The sequence below is a fragment of the Marmota flaviventris genome, chromosome X (assembly GCF_047511675.1).
Source record: "Marmota flaviventris isolate mMarFla1 chromosome X, mMarFla1.hap1, whole genome shotgun sequence".
Taxonomy (NCBI): domain Eukaryota; kingdom Metazoa; phylum Chordata; class Mammalia; order Rodentia; family Sciuridae; genus Marmota; species Marmota flaviventris.
Window position 1 is genome coordinate 33329686 of NC_092518.1, and position 19900 is coordinate 33349585.

Consider the following 19900-nt stretch of genomic DNA (forward strand, 5'->3'; position numbering starts at 1 on the left):
GACAAAACTGTTCAACATCTGTAGCAGTCAAGGAAATACAAATCAAAACTACATCTCACTTCAGTGAGAACGGCAGTCACCAAGAACACAAACAACAATAAATGCTTGCAATGCTGGGATCGGTACATTTGCACATTGACTAGTACAACCATTCTAGAAAACACAATGGAGATTCCTCAGAAAACTAGGGGTGGGCCAGGTGTGGTGGTGCATGCCTATAATCTCAGTGGCTTGGGAGGCTGAGGCAGGAGGATGGCAAGTTCAAAGCTGACCTCAGCAAAAGCAAGGCACTGAGCAACCCAGTGAGACCGTGTTTCTAAATAAAATACAAAATAGGACTGGGGATGTGGCTCAGTGGTTGAGTGCCCCTGAGTTCAATCCCTGGTAGATCCCCCCCACCTGCTAAAAAATGAGGGATGGAACCACCATATGACCCAGCTATCCCATTCCTTGGTATTTTCCCAAAAGCTCTAAAATCACACACTGCAGCTACACAGCCACACCAATGTTTACAGCAGCACAATTCATAATAGCTAAATTTGGGAATCAACCTAGATGCCCATCAATAGGTGAATGGATTAAGAAACTGTGGTATATATACACAGTGGAGTTCTACTCAGCCATGAAAAAGAATGGCGTCATGGCATTTTCTGGTAAATGATTGCAACTAGAGACCGAGAGAAATTACCCAAACTCAGAAACTCAAAGTTGGATGTTTTTTTCATATGTGGAAGTTAGAGTAAAATACAGGAAAGGGGGAGGGAAGGGTAGGATAACGTAGAAGCAATCAGATGTCAAGTCGCAGAGGAGTGAAGGGAGGTCTAGTAGAGGAAGGAGGAGGGGTAGAGGAGGCAGGGCAGTTGGAAAGGGGGGGATCATGAACTGAAGTGCATTTCCATGGATGATGAGTCTGTCGGGATGGACCCAACTACTATGTATAGGTGTAAAGCTCTTAAAAAAAAGTGTGTGTGGGGGAGTGCTCAGAGACCCCTGGGAGGGATGAGCAGAGCGGAAAGGAAGCGTTACTCACAAAGGCAGTCACGGCCAAGGGCAGGAGACAGCTGCGGAGGCGAGGGCAGGCTCCGGCTTGCTCTCCTTCTCCTCTCCTCCTCATCTAGCTCTTGACTCCCAGGGACCAAGAGCACCCCCGGGCAGCCCACGCCAGCCCCGGATCAGGGCCCCAAGCTCTGCTTTGGCCTGTCCCATGGATTGCCTGGTGCCTCCCCGGACCCTCCAAGTCCCGCTCTCGGACACAGCACATCCCCAGCTCCTTCCTCAACCTTGTCCCAGTCCTGCGCGGCAGGGCGACGTGGGAACTGCAGCCATCTGAGCGCTGACAGGCCGCGGCTGCGCATGCGCGCGCTGGCGCCCAGGAGCCCTGCTTACTGACGCTTCTCTAGAGAGGCTCGCGGGGGCCGCCAGGCACTAGTGAGAGACCCGCGGGTCGCAGAGGCAGGAGGCCATGCAGTGGGGACACAACAATCCCCCTCTAGGCTAAGTGCAATGAAGTCCCCAAGCTGTGTGGGCTGAAGTCCCTGGGCTGCTGATGATCTTACAGCCCCAGAAGGAACGCGGAACGCAGCCTCAAGAGAACTGCACTAAGCCCCAGCCTGGATGTACCCCAAACTTGCTAAGAATAACAGGAAAAGCCCCTCTGTGCCTGGGGCTCCGCCTTTGGGAATTATCCCTCTGGGCTGTGGTGCCACTAATACAGTGTTGCTGGCCGGTCTCGGTGTCCTGGCCCTCATTTCCCCCGCAACACCTGGAACTCGGTGGCTCTGCCTCCCGGGGGTGGAGGGATGGGGTGGGGGGGGGGGAAGCTGATGCTGATCTGAGTGAAGGGTTTGGGGGAGTTCTCTGGATTATCCTTACAACTTCGTTGTGAAATATTTCCAAAGTAAAAAGCTTCAGAACTGGGAGTGGACATCACTTGCCTAGCGATACATGACATCCTGGGTTCCAAAATTCCCACCACCACCCCCAAGAAAGTCTTTCAAAGGCAAAATTCTATATTTTTATATATCTTTCTAAGATTTTAAATACTGGACGATCTTCTCACTAAATGGCTAAAAGAAGTTTTTACTTCTGGTGCAAAGACTAGGTATCAGAAATAGGCAAACCTATTTCCTATGAAAGGGTGGCAGAATATGCCACTTCAAAATGTATCACTTTGACATAGGGATTACTCAAGCTAAAGGCATCTGATGAACAGCAGATCCAAAAGGGCCTTGTAATATTACCCCTCTGTCCCCCCGGAGCAGGAAATAAAACTCCCATGTGAGCCAGGCCTAGTGGTGCATGTCTGTCATTCCAGTGGCTCAGGAGGCAGAGGCAGGAGGATCTCAAGTTCAAAGCCAGCCTCAGCAACTTAGGAGGCCCTAAGCAACTCAGTGAGACCCTGTCTCTAAATACAATATAAAAAGGGCAGGGGATGGGGCTCAGTGCTCTAGTGCCCCTGAGTTCAATCTCTGGTACAAAGAAAAAAAAAAAAAGAACTGGAGATGGGGCTCACTGGTTAAATGCCCCTGGGTTCAATTCCTGGTACAATAATAATAATAATAATAATAATAATAATAATAATAAAATAAATAAGTAAATAATTTGAAAACCCCATGTGGGAGACACCCTGCCTGTACCAGGAGAGACCTTTTCTGACAGCCACAACCAACAGGCTTCTGCACAAGCAGACCTTGTTAAAATAATTCTCCTCTTCCTTTGGCCTCCCCACTTCAGTTTACCTGTCTCCAATCGCCTCTTTTTGTTCAGCCTGCTCCAAAAGCACGCAGCTCTGGATGGTTCTTTGGGGTCTTCATTTCCGTGCAAGGGCGCCTGGGTCAAGTAAACCTTGTCCCCAGTTTGTATGCTCTTCCTGTTAATCTAGCTGATGTCACCTCAAGTCTCAGGCCCAGCTGGGACTCCAAGAGGGGAGGAGGGGAGGAGGGGAGGAGGGGAGGAGGGGAGGAGGGGAGAAGGGGAGGAGGGGAGGAGGGGAGGAGGGCCAGGGTAAGAGAGGGGTGGGCAACCTCCTGCTTGTTTCCCCCCTTGACCTGAGCGGTCAGGGGCCTGAGGACGTGTGACTAGGGCAGAGAGATGACATGAAAGATCAAAAGATGGACAGGAAGCAGCAGCCATTCCCCGGGGCTGAACACAACCGATTCCTTCCCCACTTCAAAGCGGAGGGACCCAGGCCCCAGGAGGACAAAGCAAGGGGCGTTTTACAGTGAAGACAAACGGAGGTACAAGACCCCGATGCACGTCTTCGCCCTTACAGCTGCTGGAGAAGCCCCCGGCCTTGGCCCTCACCACTCACCGCACTCACCGGAGGAAAACAGCAGAGAACACCAAAGAGTGGAGTCAGGGCCGCAGATGGCTCCAGAATGACTCTGAGCAGTGTCTGAAAAGAGCAGAGCCAGTACACCCGCCTACTGTGTCACTCATCCAGCTGTCTCGGGCCAGTGCTGCTTCATTCCTTTGGTGGGACTGCAGAGCCATCAAGGCAATCAGCAGAGCACGTGGCGGAGGAGAAGAGTTTCAGAAAACACTGAAACCCTTGCGCTCTGTCCTCCCAGCCATGATTCGGAATGCGTTTTTGGAGAGGCTGGCCAGGGTTCCCGAGAAAACCCAAGGAAATACATTTCTGATTTTTATGGTCTTAAAAACCACAAGACAGGAAATCATTTTTTTTTTTTTATAAAAAGTGAAATGCTGTTATCATTAGAGTAATAACTTGATTCAGGCAAGAATCATCAATGACTTTTACAACTCGTGGGTTAGATGTTGGATGAGAAAATTGGCATTTTAACAGTCTCCAAGTTATCTCCCCACAGATCACTTATTAATGGTAAAGGGGAAAACACTGAATTTACCACGGAGAAAGCTGCTAAACACCATTTTAACATCTGAATAATAAGCAGACAGACAGACATCTCGGGCTTCCTGCCCTCAGAATACATGGTCACTTCCCATGGCCTGGCTGTCCAAAGTGAACACCCCGAAGGTAGGGTCCCAGTCCACTTGGGATGCTATCATAAAATACTTAAACTCAGCAATTTATAAGCAACAGAAATGCATCCCTCATGGTTCCGGAGGCTGAGAAGTCCAAGATCAAGGCACTGTCAAGTTTGCAGTTTGGTGAGGTGTCTCTGCTTCCTAGATGGCGCCCTCTTGCTGTGTGCTCACATGGCAAAAGGGACAGACAGGGGAAAAGGGGCTAGAGTGGCCCCTTCAACATTTTATAACGGCATACCTCTTAATATTGTCACCTTGGGAGGTAGGTTCCAAAATATGAAGTTTGGGGCGAGACACATTGAGATGAGAAAAGTAGGCCTCAGGAAACACCAAATGATCCCGAGTTGAGGGACATTCTTTCAAATTGCAGTCTGGAAGAAAATGTCACAATGTCACAAATCAAAGAAAGGAAGAAGAAGTGTTCCATATTAAAGGAGACTAAAGAGGCATTACAATGTCTTGTGTGATCCACTCTGGATCCTAAACTAGAAAAACAATATTGGGTCAACTGGCAAAATTTGTGGATTGAAGATGGTAGTACTATATCAACAGTAAATGTCTTGATTCTGATGGGCATATTGTGGAAATATAAAAGAAATCTGTGAATGTCTATTTCTTAGGAAATACACGCTGATGTTTTATTTTCTTTTTTCTTTTTCTTTTTTTGGTATTAGGGAGTGAATCCAGGGGCACTTAACCACTGAGCCACATCCCTAGCCCTTTTTTGTATTTTATTTTGAGACAGGGTCTCACTGAGTTATTTAGGGCCTCACTAAGTTTCTGAGGCTGGTTTTGAACTCACAGTCCTCCTGCCTCAGTCTCCAAAACCGCTGGGATTATAGGCATGTACCATTGCACTCAGCTAACATGCTGAATTTTGAAAGAAATATCCTTATGGATACAGGGGAACCAAAGAGAATGTAGCAAAATGTTAATGGCTGGTGAACCTAGGTGAAGAGTATATGAGAGGTTTTTGGAGAACATTTCTTGCTTTGTTTTAGACTATTCCAACTATTGCCCCAGTCTGAAATTATTTCACAATAAAAAGTTTAAAAGAGGGCTGAGGTTGTGGCTCAGTGGTAGAGCACTCACCTAGCACATGTGAGGCCCTGGGTTCTATCCTCAGCACGACATAAAAATAAATAAATTAAATAAAGGTATTATGTCCATCTACAACTAAAAATATGTTTTTTCTAAAAAAGTTTAGGGCTGGGGCTATAGCTCAGTTGGTAGAGTGCTTGCCATGCAAGCACAAGGCCCTGGGTTCAATCCCCAGCACCACACCCTTGCACACAAAAAAAGTTTAAAAGAACAATTAAGGGGCTGGGGCTCAGTGGTAGCGCATTTGCCTGGCATGTGTGAGGCACTGGGTTTGATCCTCAGCACCACATAAAAATAAATAAAATAAAGGTCCATCAACAACTAAAAAATAAAAATAAAAAAATAAAGAACAGTTAAAATGCAATCTCTTGGGATTGGAGGCATAGTTCACAAAATGTAATCTCTCTGGTCCACTGTGCACTGGAACTCACTGCAGAATCATGTAGGCCCAGGATTGTTCATGTCCAACAGGAAGAAAATATGTGATGATACATTGTCAAGACTAGGAAAAGGTATGAATCTATCTTTGTATTTGCTTGTCTTCTCCCATCTTTTTCCTTTTAAGGATGATAATGAACTTGACAGCCATGTTCATGTTCGTATCTCATAGTTGAGTCACACAGCGGGGTTCACGTTTAAAAGGCAGCACAAAGAGTAAAAATGCCACTTCCAATAAGATCAATGGTAAAGTAATATTATTGAAAATAATGATAAATCCCTACCTGTTTCGTCTCATCTACTAAAGAGGGAGAAACACACGGCAGGCTGATCCATCTGCGGGGAGGGACAATTAGGACAGCATTACTGCTGTTCTCTAAGCCTAAAACTGTTCTGTCACTCCCTACCTTTAGTTCAGACAGGTAAAGTCCGTGATAGTTTGGTTCATTCCTACCTCTGCACCCTTCTCAGCTCACCTTGGACACTCCATTGCTTCTCTGTCTTCCTTCAACTGCTGGCCAGGTTCCATTATGCTTTACCTTCCCTTCCCAGAATAAGTCTGCCCCTTCATCATAACTGCACAATCAAAAACTCTCACAAGGCACAAACTCTATACAAAGGCTACACAGTTGCACCCTGGTGTCCAAGGATTGGTTCCAGGACCCCCCATGGATATTAAACTCTGTGTATACTCAAGACCCTCATGTAAAATGGCATCATATTTGCATAGAACCTGCACACGCATCATTCCATATATATTTTTAATTTTTTTTTAAAAATTGGGGACAAGGTCTCGCTAAGTTGCTGAAGCTAGCCTTGAACTTATGATCCTCTTTCCCTAGCCTCCCAAGTTTCTGGGATAACAGATGTGTACCACTGGGCCTGGCTCATCCTCTATCCTGTAAATCATGTTTAGATGACATAATACCTCATATACTATAATGACATAGCCACATCCGTATTTATAGCAGCACAATTCACAATAGCTAAGCTATGGAAACAACCTAGGTGCCCTTCAGCAGATGAATGGATAAAGAAAATGTGGTGTGTGTGTGTGTGTGTGTGTCACACACACACACACACACACACACATACTCAGCCATAAAGAATGAAATTATGACATGTGCCAATAAATGGATGGATCTAGGGACTATCATGCTAAGTGAGCTCCTCAAAAACCAAAGGCCAAATGTTTTCTCTGATATGCAGATGCATGGATGCTGACACATAATACGGCAGTGTCGGGGGAGAGAACAGAAGTTCAGTGGAGTAGACAAAGGGGAATGAAGGGAAGGGAGGGGTGGGAATAGGAAAGACAGGAGAATGAATCTGACAGAACTTTCCTCTGTTCATATATAAATACAGCACAGTGAATCTCACCATCATGTGCATCCGTAGGAAATTAAATTTAAAAATAACTATAGGTAAATGGGAAAAAGATCAATAGAGGGAAGAGAGCATGGGGAAGGGGAAGAGGAAAGAGAGGTGCTGGGGTCTGAATTAAATAATATATTCCATGCTCGTACAATTATGTCTCTTATGGTTTGGATGTGAGGTGTACCCCAAAAGCTAACGTGTGAGACAAAGCAAGAAGGTTCCGAAGGTGCTGGAATTGGGGCTCAGTGGTAGAGCACTCACCCCCGGCATGGGGGAGGTGCTGGGGCCGATCCTCAGCACCACATAAAAGTAAATACATAAAATAAAGGTATTGTGTCTATCTACAACTAAAAAGAAAAAAAGTAAGAGAAAAGGTTCAGAGAAAAAATGATTGGGTTATGAGAGCCTTAACCCAATCCATGAACCAATCCCCTGATGGGATGAACTGAGTGGTCACTGAAGAGGGGTGGGGTGTGGCTGCAGGAGGTGGGCATTGGTGGGTGTGGATCTGGGGTGTATAATTTTTTTCTAATTCTTTTTATTATTTTTTCTTTAAACAACTGCCAAGATTGAAACCAAAGATAAATAGAAGGCACAACAGTTTTTGCCCTGGTTGTTATTTGGTTAGGGGGATTTTTCTTCTTTTTTTTTTTAAACAAATACAAATGAAATATGAAAAAACTCTACTTCAAAAGAATCTAACAGTTCAAGAAAAGCCTATTAATTGCATTCTAGACACTTAAAACCTATCTCACAGTTTAAATTTCAATGGTAAAAACAGTAGGTTTTAGAATTATTTTGTGATCACATATCAAAAGGAAAAAGTTCTATTAACACCTTTCATTCAGTTTTTAACCACATCAGGGAGAAATCAAATGTCAAATTTTCCAATGGCAATTTTTCCACATCAGAAGGTAATCGTAAGTTTCAAAAAATAAACAATTTGGATTTTTCCTGCCTCCAAAGTGCTTATCAAATCCTCATTCCTCGCAGGCTTTGAAACACGTAGAAAATAAGTAAGAAATATTCCAATGAATGAAACATACCAAATGTCAGTAATAAGCAAGACACATTCCTTTGGGGGAAATGGCTTTTTTTTTTTTTTTAATTCCAGTCTGTATATGCAAAGCAAGCAAGGAAATTCAGTCTTTTCGTTTTTTCTTCTTTAAAAATTCGTTACTCCTAAAATAGCGTTCCACAAGACTGGAAGTGAAGGACTAAAAGGCCAGGAGAAGGGAAAAGGGAGGGAGCACACACCATTAACACAAAAAGAAGTAAAACTGCACAAACTTAAGCAGTTTATAAGGCTGGTTGAAGAAATTCACCCTTCTGCAGAAGCTGGGGTTTTTATGGTTCATGAAGATCAGTGAAGAGCAATTCACTGCGTGGAGCAATCCCCCTTCCCATTCCAGACCCTGGTTTCTGCGCCCTGCCTCCATGGGGAGGGCCTCTCATTCCACAGCCCAGGCCACCTCCAGGGCCTCCAGGTCCCTGTCCCAAGCAGCTCCAGTCTTCTTGTCTTCCACATTCAGTTGACTTCACCTCTGAACACGACTGACCTGTTGCTAAGGACCTTCTGAACAGGCTCAGAATCATCAAATACAACAAAACCAAAATTGGGTAATTTTCCACCACTGTTTATGTGCAGCTCCACCACGTTCCCATAGTTTTGAAAGAAATCTTTAAGTTCTGATTTGTCCACTTCATGAGGCAGGTTGCCAATGAAGACTTGGTGACTATCAGGATGTCTCACAATTCTTTGGGGCTCAATATCACTTTGCTCACCAGCCTCACGGATTGGTCTGGGTCCCCTCTGAGGAGGAATGTTTATTCGTTGCTCTCGGACTCATTGAGGCCTCTGTGGTGGAATCTGAGATTCAGGCTTAGACTCGGCCCGGGGCTGTGAAGCTGGTACTTTAACAACAGGAGGTGGTATTCCAGTAACAGGAACAGCTCCACTGGGGGGAAGGTTCTTACTGGTCACAGATGCCCAAGAAAATGTCCTCAAGTCTCCCTGTACTGTCTGAGCTATATCTGGAGGTGCTGGACAAGAACTCTTCTGAGCATCCTCAGGAGCCCAGATTTTTTCCTCTTGGATTTCAGATACGGGTTCTGGCTCTGGTTCTGGTTCAGGATCAGGCTCTGGTTCAGCAACAGGCTCCTCTGAATGTTTTTCCAAGTCACTGCTGACAGCCTGATCATAGAAAGTTCCAGAATCATCAGGTACCACCTCAGGTGTCTGCTGTCTTTCTTCAGGCTCCTCTACTTCTTCCTCAGACTCCTGAGGCTCAGTGACAAAGCCACCAAAGACCTCATCTTGGTATCTGAAGATATCATTATGAACACAGAATTTATTTGCAACAGAGCCCTCCGGGGCAAGGACAAATGTTTGCATGAATCTCCGCAAAGCCTGGTTGTTGTTTGATAAAGAGTCCCATCACCTGGATCACCACACCATCATTTAGAGTAGCATGAGCATCAACATGGCAAATCTTAGTGTGGCAGTTGGTGTAGTTTTGTGACATCACTTTCCTGTAAATTTCTTTCTGTCCATAGAGTGCATCTGCTGGCTTTCCATTTGAATCCAATCCCCCATGCACATAGGAAGAGCTCTTTCCATAAAATCTAGGTAGCATGTCTGGGGCTTCAGCAGTGTGTAATACTGTCTCACTAACTCCCGCCCAACCAGCAGGGGACTAGGCTTCTCCATAACCGTTACTTTGGTCAATTCAACCTGCGCGGCTGAGCGGGAGAGGAACAAGCACAGAAGGTGGCAGGAATTCCTCACGCAAGTGCGTCCTCACACACCAGGGTGTATATTTTGTGTCTGGAGAGTGGAGTCTCTCTCTGCTTCCTGATCATCACATGAGCTCCTTCCCTCCACCACCTTCTTCTGCTATGATGTTCAGCCTTTCTTGAGCCCTGAGGAATGGAGCCAGCTGTCTATGGACTGAGACCTCTGACACTGAGCCCCCAAATAAACTATTCCTCCCCTGAAATTGTGCTGGTCTGGTTTTAGTCAAAATGGATTCTACTGTTACATAACTAAAACAAACCAATAAAAAATGCCTAATACAATGTAAATGGTATGTACATAGTTGTTCTACGGTACTGTTTAGGGAATAATCACAAGAAAAAGTCTGTGCATGTTCTGTATGGATGAAGTTTTTCTCCAACCATCTTCAATCCCTGGTTGGCTGGCCCCATGGATGCACAGCCATGGCTATGGGGGCAACAGAGCCAACATCTACCAGTAAAGCAAGCTCCTTCGTGCTTCCATTTCTCTAGCTCCAAGATGCCCTTCAGAATAGGCAGAACAAGGGCCACATCTAGTCAACACATTGGAAAGGCTTGTGGGGAGAAGAAATATTTCTTTTTCTTTCTTTTTTTTTTTTTTGGTGGGGGTCAGGGAAGTGCCAAGGATTAAACCCAAGGCCTCACACAGGCCAAGTACACACCCTACCACTAAGCTACATTCACAATCCTCTTAGCTGACCCTTAAGCTAACAGAACACAGTGACTTCAACTGGAGGAGAGGATGGGTACACAAACTTGTGAGTATGTGTGTGTGTGTGTGTGTGTGTGTGTGTGTGTGTAGGCAGTACTGGGGATTGAACCAGGGACACTCTACTACTGAGATACGTCCCTAGTCCTTTTGTTTTGAGATAGGGTCTTGTTAAGTTGCCCAGGCTGCCCTTGAACTTGCCATTTCTCTTGCCTTAGCCTCTCGAGTAGCTGGGATTACAGGTGTGTACCATTCTTTCCCTGGCCTAAAGGAACTTATGACATAGAGTGACAAAAACTTATCAGAACTGACAGTGATCTGTGCAGAAGATACAAGAAATAGGAAACCTTAATCCTATTTTCCCATATATTCATTGTGTTGCCATGGCAAATGACATGACCTCTTAAGGCCTCAGGCCTTCTTTGTAAAATGAGAGGCTGGAATGGATGATAATAATAATAACACATCAAGTGGCACATGCCTGTAATCCCAGTGGCTCAGGAGGCTGAGGCAGGAGGATTTCAAATTCAAGGCCAGCCTCAGCAAAAGCAAGGTGCTAAGCAACTCAGTGAGACCCTGTCTCTAAATCAAATACAAAATAGGGCTGGGGATGTGGCTCAGTGGTTAAGTGCCCCTGAGTTCAATCCCTGCTACCAATAATAACAACAACAACAACAACAGGTCAAGGGCTGGGGTTGTAGCTCAACAGCCAAGTGACTGACTAGCATGGGGAAGCACTGGCACTGGGTTTCATCCTCAGCACTACATTAAAAATAAATGAATGAAAAATAAAGGTTAAATTAAAAAAAATAACAACTAGTAAAATTCACTGAGCACTTAGTACCTGCCCAGCCTACTCCGAGTGTCACTGTGGATTAACACACTGAAACATCACAACAATCCGAGGCAGGTGACACTGTCATTCTCCTTTTACAGATAACCCGTGAGATCCTTTCAACTCCAGGTCTAGCATTAGGTAATTTCAAGTAATGTGGTACACTGTATTTTTCCAGAAGTGGCCACCATAATATTTCACATCTCATACACTCTTCTTTGACTGTGACTTTGATACTCCTGCCTTTGAGAGGTGAGTCTCTGTCCCCTCCTGTTGAATTTGGGTGCCTCTGTGACTACAGAGAAAGTGATATTGCATGATTTCTCAGGCTAGGTCCATAAAAACCCATACGGCTTATATTAGTTTTCTATTGCTGCAAACCAATTACTACAAATTTAGTGGCTTAAAAAAAACACTCAGTTATCAGCTCATGGTTCTGTGGCCAGAATTCTGGACACGGCATAGCTGGATTCTCTGCTCAGGGTCTCAAAAGGCTGAAAGGAAGACTGAGTTCTTGGAGGGCAAAGAGCAATTCTGCTTCCAAGTTCATTCACACTGTTAGCAGAATTCTGTTCGTTATGCTCCTAAGACTGAGCTCTCTGCTTCCCTGCTGGTCTTCAGCTGGGGGCCACCTGCCTTCCAGGTCATGTGGCTACCCCACCTTCAGAGCCAGCTGCAGAGGATCTCTCACATCCAAGCCTCTATGCTTAGACTCTCTGACTTCCTGTCTCTGATCTCTAGACCCTTGTATGGTTTTGATATTATGTCCTCCAAAAGCTCATGTGCGAGACAAGCTTTAGAGGAGAACTGACTGGGTTAGGAGGGCCTTAACTCAATCAGTGAGTTAATCCCCGATGGGATGAGTGATGAGGCAAGGGGGGTGTGGCTGGAGGAGGGGGGTCATTGGGGGCGTGGCTTTGGGTGTATATTTGTATCTGGAGGGTGGAGTCTCTCTCTGCTTCCTGATCACCATGTGAGCTGCTTCCCTCTGCCTCACTTGGAACCCTGAGGAATGGAGCTGGCCGTCTATGGACTGAGACTCCAAAACTGTGAGTCCTCAAATAAACTTTTCCTCCTCTAAAATTGTTCTTGTCGGGTCTTTTACTCACAGCAGCAAAAAAGGTGACTCAAACAACCCTGATTGAAAGAGCTCATGTGAGTAGATAGGTCCCCTTGGACAATCTCCCTGTGTTAAGGTCAATCCAGGTGAGACTTCAGCTACATCTACAAAATCCCTGTGTCATATAGTGATGGGAGTAATAGTTAATGATATTCCTAGGAAATTCACACTCAAGGGGAGATGATACAAGGGTGAGGATTGCTGGGGTCCTCTTAGAATTCTGCCTACCACACAGCTTCCGCTTCGTTCTTTTTTCTTTTTTCTTCATTCATTTTTCTTTTTGGCGGTAGTGGGAATTGAGCCCAGGGTCTTGTGCATGGCTTCACTTTGCTACTGAGCTATATCCCCAGCTATACTTGATTCTTTTATGTTTGCTCTTAAAGGTCAGCCACCGTGCTGTGAGGAAGTCCAAGCAGCCTGTGGAGTAGCCCATGTGGAAAATAGGCCTCCTCACCCTAGAACAGCCCCAGCTGAGCTCCCAGCCAACAACCAGCATCACTCGGCCAGCCATGAATGAGCCCTTTTTTTTTTTTTTTCTTTTTTCTTTATTTGGTACTGAGGATTGAACCCAGGGGTACTTAATAACTGAGCCATATCCCCAGCCATTTTTTTGTATTGTATTTAGAGATAGGGTCTTGCTAAGTTGCTTAGGGGCTCACTAAGTTGCTGAGGCTGGCTCTGAACTCTCAATCCTCCTGCCTCAGCTTCCTGAGCTGCTGGGATTACAGGTGTGCACCACCACACCAGCTGAGTGAGCCATTTTGAAAGTGGATCCTCCAAGCCCCAAGATGAACCATGCTGTGCAAGGGATGCATGGAGTAGATGAGCTGTCCCCATTAAGTCCTGCCCAAATCGCAAATTTATTGCCAAATAAAGGATTGTTGTAGTTCTCATCCAGTAAGTTTTGGGGGGATTTGTTACCTAACCATAGGTAATCAAAATCAAGTGACAACCTATGTGATATGATCTACAAGTACCAGAAGCTTCTTGTACAAAGAATAATAGCTTAGACTTTTTTTAGAATACTGAATCATCTGACAGTACTGGCCTAAAATGTCATTCAAAGCAGAGCATAATAGTGCATGCCTGTAAACCCAGCAACTCCAGAGGCTGAGGCAAGAGGATCACAAGCCAGCCTCGGCAATTTAGCAACACCTGTCTCAAGTTAAAAAAGACTGGGGATGTAGCTTAGTGATAAAGTACTTTGGGTTTAATCCTTAGTATCAAAGAAATAAAAAATTAAAATAAAAAAGTCATTCAATACACACTTTATTTTTTAGTATTGGGGATTGAACCCAACAGTGGTTGACCACCAAGCCACATCCCCAGCCCTTTTTATTTGAGACAGGCTCTCACTAAGTTGCTTGGGGTGGCCTCAAACTTGTGATCCTCCTGCCTCAGCTTCCTGAGTTGCTGGTACAGGTGTATGCCCAGACACCAGACTTAGGCTTGCTAATTTATTAATTTAAATTTACGCTGAACTGATTTAGACCAGAATGCCAGTCATCCATATCTGGAAGCCTAACATTTTATAAGGGTTATCTAAAAATTGTATCACTTTATATTATATATTTTAAGCTGCATTTGTAAATATTTGGAATGTAAATGAACACCAAATGAATACTAATTTTCAAAGATACAAAAGACTTGTTTGTAATCACTAAAGTATTAATATTTCAATGCATATTCAATTACTTTTCAACAGTTGCTATTTTTATGGGAAAAAGAAAACACTGAGAAAATGATCTCTAATTTTGTCATTAAAGAATTTTCATCAACAGATATTAAAACTATTAGATACAAAGATTCGGAGAATATAATATCCATACACTCTCAAAGCAGCCGCCCTCCCCCCCTTTGCATTATTTGTTGAGTACTGAGAGGATAAGTAACCTCTACCTTGGAGAACCCTGCCAGACACCTCAACCACATATCAAATTTGCCATCAATGATGAAACAATATGGTATAAGGCGCCTCCCACTGTGGCACACTAAAGACACGTCACCTGTGGAGTTATTTTTGACAAAAAATGCTTAGCCTCAAACTAATTGTGAGAAAATACACAAATCCATATTAAGGACATTTTTTTTTTTTTTTTTTTTGGTACTGGGGATTGAACCTAGGAGTGCTAACCATGGAGCCACATCCCCAGCCCTCTTTGTATTTAGAGACAGGGTCTCACTGAGTTGCTTAGAGTCTTGCTAAATTGCTGAGGCTAGCCTTGAACTCGTGATCCTCCTACCTCAGCCTCCTGAGCCTCTGGGAATACAGGCATGTGCCACCATACCTGGCCTTGGGACATTTTTTTCCCCTCAAATTTGTTTTATTGTTTGTTATTAACTTATTTAAACTTTGGATTTTCATTTCCGAAAGAGTGGAAGAAAGAGAGGTGTGAACCCATGGGAAGAGCCTCTGAGACTCCTTCTGTTCCGTCTTTTCCTTGAAGATCCTTTAGAGATCCGCTACTGTGGGATGGATGGATGTGTCCTACTGCAGGTTTGATAACCGTGTAGGAGAAAACCGTTCCAATTCTCCAACCCTGTCACATATCATGACGTGCCACCACTGTTTGAAGAAGGAAGGAGAGCCGAATGTCTTGTAATCCCAGGCTGAGACAGGAGGATCACAAGTTCGATGCCAGCATCAGCAATTTAGGGACACCCTGTCTCAAAATAAATAAAAAGCCAGGTGTGGTGGTGCATGCCTATAATCCCAGCAGTTAGGGAGGCTGAGGCAGGAGTTCAAGGCCAGCCTCAGCAACTTGGTGGGACCGTGTCCTTAAATAAAACGTAAAAAGGGCTGGGGATGTGCTCAGTGGTTGAGTGCCCCTGGGTTCAGTCCCCAATACCAATAAATAAATTCATACATACATATACACATACATAAATACATAAACAAAAAAAGAAGAGGGCTGGGGTTGTAACTCAGTGGTCAGGCACCCCTGGATTCGATCCCCAGTGCAAAATTTAAAAAAAGAAAGAAAGGAATGTAACATGGTCCGCTTTATGCTGTGAATGCAGCCCTTGCTGTTCTGCTTCTGCAACTTATTTTTAAAACGAACATGTTTCTTTCTTTTCCTCTCTCTGCCCCTCCCTAATCTCTCCCCCTCTGTAATCTCAGGGGAAACAGGATTACCTTTCTTACCCATCTTAGACAAGAGTTATCTGTCCCCACCATAGGAAGGAAATAATCTAGACTTTAGGGATGGTACCAGATGATCTCAGAAAGGACTATCTCCCAAATTAATAAGTGAATTACAACTCAACAGAGAACATGTAGAATACATCCTTCGAATCGCCTCTTTAGGTCAGTTGGTAGAGTGCTTGCCTCCCATGCATAAGGCCCTGGGTTCATCCCCAGCACCACACAAAAAACAAACAAAAAAACGGAATCACCTTTTTAAAATCCCCCACTTCCTGCTATTGGGCAGAATCATAGCCTCTGGGACGGAAGCCCCCTGTGTTTCTCCTTTGCTAGCAAACAATAAACCTCCTTTTTCTCAAAACCTCGTTATTGGACTGGCATAGGGGACAAGGACTGAGCTTTTGACAACAGGAAGAAGAAAAAGAGAAGGAAAGAAGGAAGGAGGGAGGGAGGGAGCACACTGCATAGTCCCCCACCATAAGCAGGAGGAGTGCAAAGAAAACAGCCAAGCAAAAGTGAAGGGAGGAAGAACGGGGAGAAGATATATATATATGAGAGAGAGAGAGAGAAATAAAAGCCTAGGGACATTCTTAAAAACCACTGACTTGGACTCTTCAAAAATGTCAATGTTGCAAAAGGCAAAACAAGCTAGGGAGCTCTTCTAAAATGATGGATTAACTGAAAGAGTTAAGGAAATGTGAACTTTGATTAGATCTTGAATCTTCCCCCTCCGACAAGGGGAAAAAAACCCCCGTAACACTATAAGATTTAAATATGCACTACATATTAGATAATAGTGCTGTACTAAATGTTAATTATCTGAGTGGATTATTGTGTTGTGGTTAAGTAGGCGAAACTCCTTGTTCTTCAGAGGCACATGCTAAAATATTTACTGGTGGAATGTCGCTATGAGCAGGGTGTGGTGGCGCATGCCTGTGATCTCAGCAGCTTGGCAGGCCAAAGCAGGAGGATCCTGAGTTCAAAACCAGCCTCGGCAACTCAGGGGGTCCCTGAGCAACTCAATGAGACCCTGTCTCTAAATAAAATATAAAAAATGGCTGTGGATGGGGCTCAGTGGTTCAATGCCCCAGGGTTCAATCCCTGGTACCAAAAAAAAAAAAAAAGTCTCTATGCCTCCAAGTAACACACTCGGGCAGTTGTGCCAGGAGTGAAATTCTATAACTACTTGAGGAATTTTGCACCGACAGCCTCCTGGCCAAAGCTGGTAGCTGGGGGATTTCAGGTTGCGGTGGCCCGCGCCATGTAGCCGTCACCATGGTGGCATAGGGTCGCAGACAGCCCGCACACAGTGTGCCAGTACGCTGGTGATGGTGCACGCCATGAGCAGCAAGGACAAAACAGGCAACGTTTCCTCTGCACAGATGCAGAAGCTGGGCCGTCGCCTCCCTGGGTTGCACGTGGAGCCCTGAATGTGGCCGCAGCACAGCGGGGAGGGCGGAGCGAAGCCGCCTCCACCTCTTCCACGGGGACAAAGACACAGGCACACTCGGTCCACTGTTTCCCGAGGCGAAGGCACGCGCGCCCACCCCGACAGGAACACGACAGGGGTTCTGCGCGCCTGACGCCCGGATGCACTTCAGACAGGCGCAGGCGCGAAGGCAAGCCACGCCCCCACGAGATAGCAGCACGTGCGGCCAGAGGCGCTTTACGGCAATGGGGGAAGGCACGAGGCCGCTGGAGGACGTCACGTTGGGGGCACTGTGTGTTCTGGGCTCAACGCTCCAAGTCATTGAGGGCTGCCAGTTCGGCCGTTGACCGTCCGACGGCCAGGCGATCATGGGGGTGACGGAAGAGGTGTTGAAGAAGGCCAAAGACTACGTGAAGACTAAGGAGTTCCGGGATTACGTAACCAGCACCCACTTCTGGGGTCCTGTGGCCAACTGGGGCCTTCCATTGGCCGCCTTGAGGGACATGAAGGCGTCGCCGGAGCTCATCAGTGGCCGCATGACCACAGCACTCATCTTGTACTCGATGACCTTCATGCGCTTCGCCTACCGTGTGCAGCCTCGAAACATGTTGTTGATGGCGTGCCACTTCACCAACGTGGTGGCACAGAGTGTGCAGGCTGGTCGCTACATAAACTATCACTATCTTGGTGACGCCCAGCGGGCCACCGCCTCCAAGGGCAGCGCAACTCCAGCGGCTAGCTCCGGTGTCAGGTGCCCCCCAAAAGCTTCCTAATGTGTGGGGACTCCATCAGATCTTTGCAGCTTGCAGGCTGAACCACATTTCCTTCTGAAGACCCATGGAAATTGGTTCTGACTCAAAAAACAATGAGAAAATGACTTAAAACTGCAGTTTGATTAATAAACAATAGCATCACAATGAAGCTGTTGATCGTTGCCTATTTTGTGAACTGGAAATCAGTTTTTGGCGGAGGGTAGTTTGGCTTGGAGGATCTGCACATTGGGGGTCAGAGGGAGGACGAAGACTTTGGGAAAACATTTAACATCATCCACTAGCTCATAGTTCTGTTTTGCTTTCCTGTTCCTTTTTGTTTGGCTCTCTGGGGCACATGCTTAATACCACACCTGATTTTTAAAACTTGATACAAGTCTGTACCAAAAAAGTTTGGGGGCTATTTCTATTGTTTCCATGTGAGTTTAAACAGGAATGTGAAATCCAGTGTAAACTTGTAAGGACCACTTAGAGAATCTAGAATCAGTTATAGAATCTGCCATGGAGACGGGATAACAACTCTGAGGATGGTTGCTGTCAACCCTGGGTTCTAGGCAAATAAAAAGTAAAACCGACAAGGCCATAATTCTTTCCTCCTTATCAAAAATGGAGATAGATAGTTAACCTATCACCCTGTGTTGAATGCTAGCTAGGGTTGGGGTGTGAAGGGAAGTGGTCAAAGGAGTAGCCCAGAATATTTCCCTAGAGATCCTGTGGGTGCTAGACTTAAACCAAGGAGCAGAAGAAGAGGGAAAAGAGAAGGGTGGGGGCTGTGGGGCCATGACCTCCAGGGTAGAGGCTGCCCTCTGGCATTTGACCCTACATTTTCCCCCTGCCCTTGTCTCTGGAGGATGCAGGAAGATCCAGATAGGTCTGTCACTGGGGAACCCATGTATGTTTGGAAGTGCTCAAACTATGCTTTTGTTTATTTTGGTACTGGGGATTGAACCCAGGGGTGCCCTACCACTGAGCTATACCCTCAGTCCTTTTTGTTTTTATTTTCGGTTTTGTTAAGTTATTAAGACTGGCCTCTAACTCGTGATCTTCCTGCCTCAGCCTCCTGAGTCACTGGTGTTATAGGAATGTGTCATTGCACACCGCTTAAACTGCTTTTAAGTTTTCAAATGCAAAGAAATTGGAAAGGAAACTGAAAGGTTCTGAAGACAACAGCTCTTGGTTCAGTTACATTAGTGGAATTCTAGAAGATTCCTCACCTTCTCACATCTAAGCATTGACCTCTTTGGGGACAGTTTCACATTCCGCATATGGCAGTAGAGGTGGGGAACAGATTATGGGACAGTATATTGTATTTGTTATCTATCGCTGTGTAACCAATCAGCCCACAACTTAACAGCTTAAAAAAATGAAGAGTCTCAGAATTTCTGAGGGTCAGAAGTCTGTGCTGCAGTCTTTGGACTGGGGCTGAAAGATGTACTTCCAGGATCACTTAGAGTTGTTTGCAGGGAGCTTCAGTTCCTTGTCATGTGAGCCCCACCTAGGGCTGCTAGTGATGCCACACAGCTTCCTCTAGGGGTATTCTGAGAGAGCCCAAGATAGGATCCTTAATCATACCTTATACCTTAATCGCAGCGACATACTATCACGTGCTATGTTCACACACAACAACCTTAGACGCTGGAAGGACAGTGTGAGGGTGGGACTATCAGGAGGTGAGGATCACCAGGGTCATCTTAGAAGCTGGCTACCACATGGTTCTAGAATAAAAATTGTCATGTTTCCCGTACTCAGTATGAACCATGTAAGGTCATTGCCCATCTTTACAAAGACATGTCACAAGAAGCTTAGTTTACAGTTGTGTGATCAATTACTAATGTGCACATATCAGAGCATGGGTTTGAAAAGTTTTTGGAATGGTGGTTCTTAATATTTTAGATAATCCAGATTACAATGTAGTCATAAAGTCCAGTTGAGTTATGAAATGAATTATATCAAGATTTTTATTAAAACATTAAAGGTTTTTTCACTGAGTAGAAATGAATGTATTTTCAGGCATGTCTTACAAAACATATTTTTGTACAAAATATGTAGCCAGGTGTGGTGGTGCACATCTATAATCCCAGCGGCTTTGGAGGCTAAGGCAGGAGGATTTCGAGTTCAAAGCCAGCCTCAGCAAAAGCGAGGCGCTAAGCAACTCAGTGAGACCCTGTCACT

General features: G+C 45.2%; 1 protein-coding gene and 1 pseudogene across 1 annotated transcript; one reads left to right on the forward strand and one right to left on the reverse strand.

The window, feature by feature from the left end:
* Positions 1 to 8271: 8271 nt before the first annotated feature.
* On the reverse strand, positions 8272 to 9449 carry LOC139703120 (ras GTPase-activating protein-binding protein 1 pseudogene; annotated as a pseudogene).
* A 7877-nt stretch (positions 9450 to 17326) lies between these two features.
* Mpc1l (mitochondrial pyruvate carrier 1 like) lies at positions 17327 to 17731 on the forward strand. The gene has a single exon (XM_027927315.2). It carries the CDS (start codon positions 17327 to 17329, stop codon positions 17729 to 17731), a length of 405 nt encoding a protein of 134 aa, XP_027783116.2.
* The last annotated feature ends 2169 nt before the right edge of the window (positions 17732 to 19900 follow it).

Coding starts and splice junctions, on each gene's coding strand:
- Mpc1l (XM_027927315.2), top strand. CDS start 17,327: ATGGGGGTGACGGAAGAGGTGTTGAAGAAGGCCAAAGACTACGTGAAG.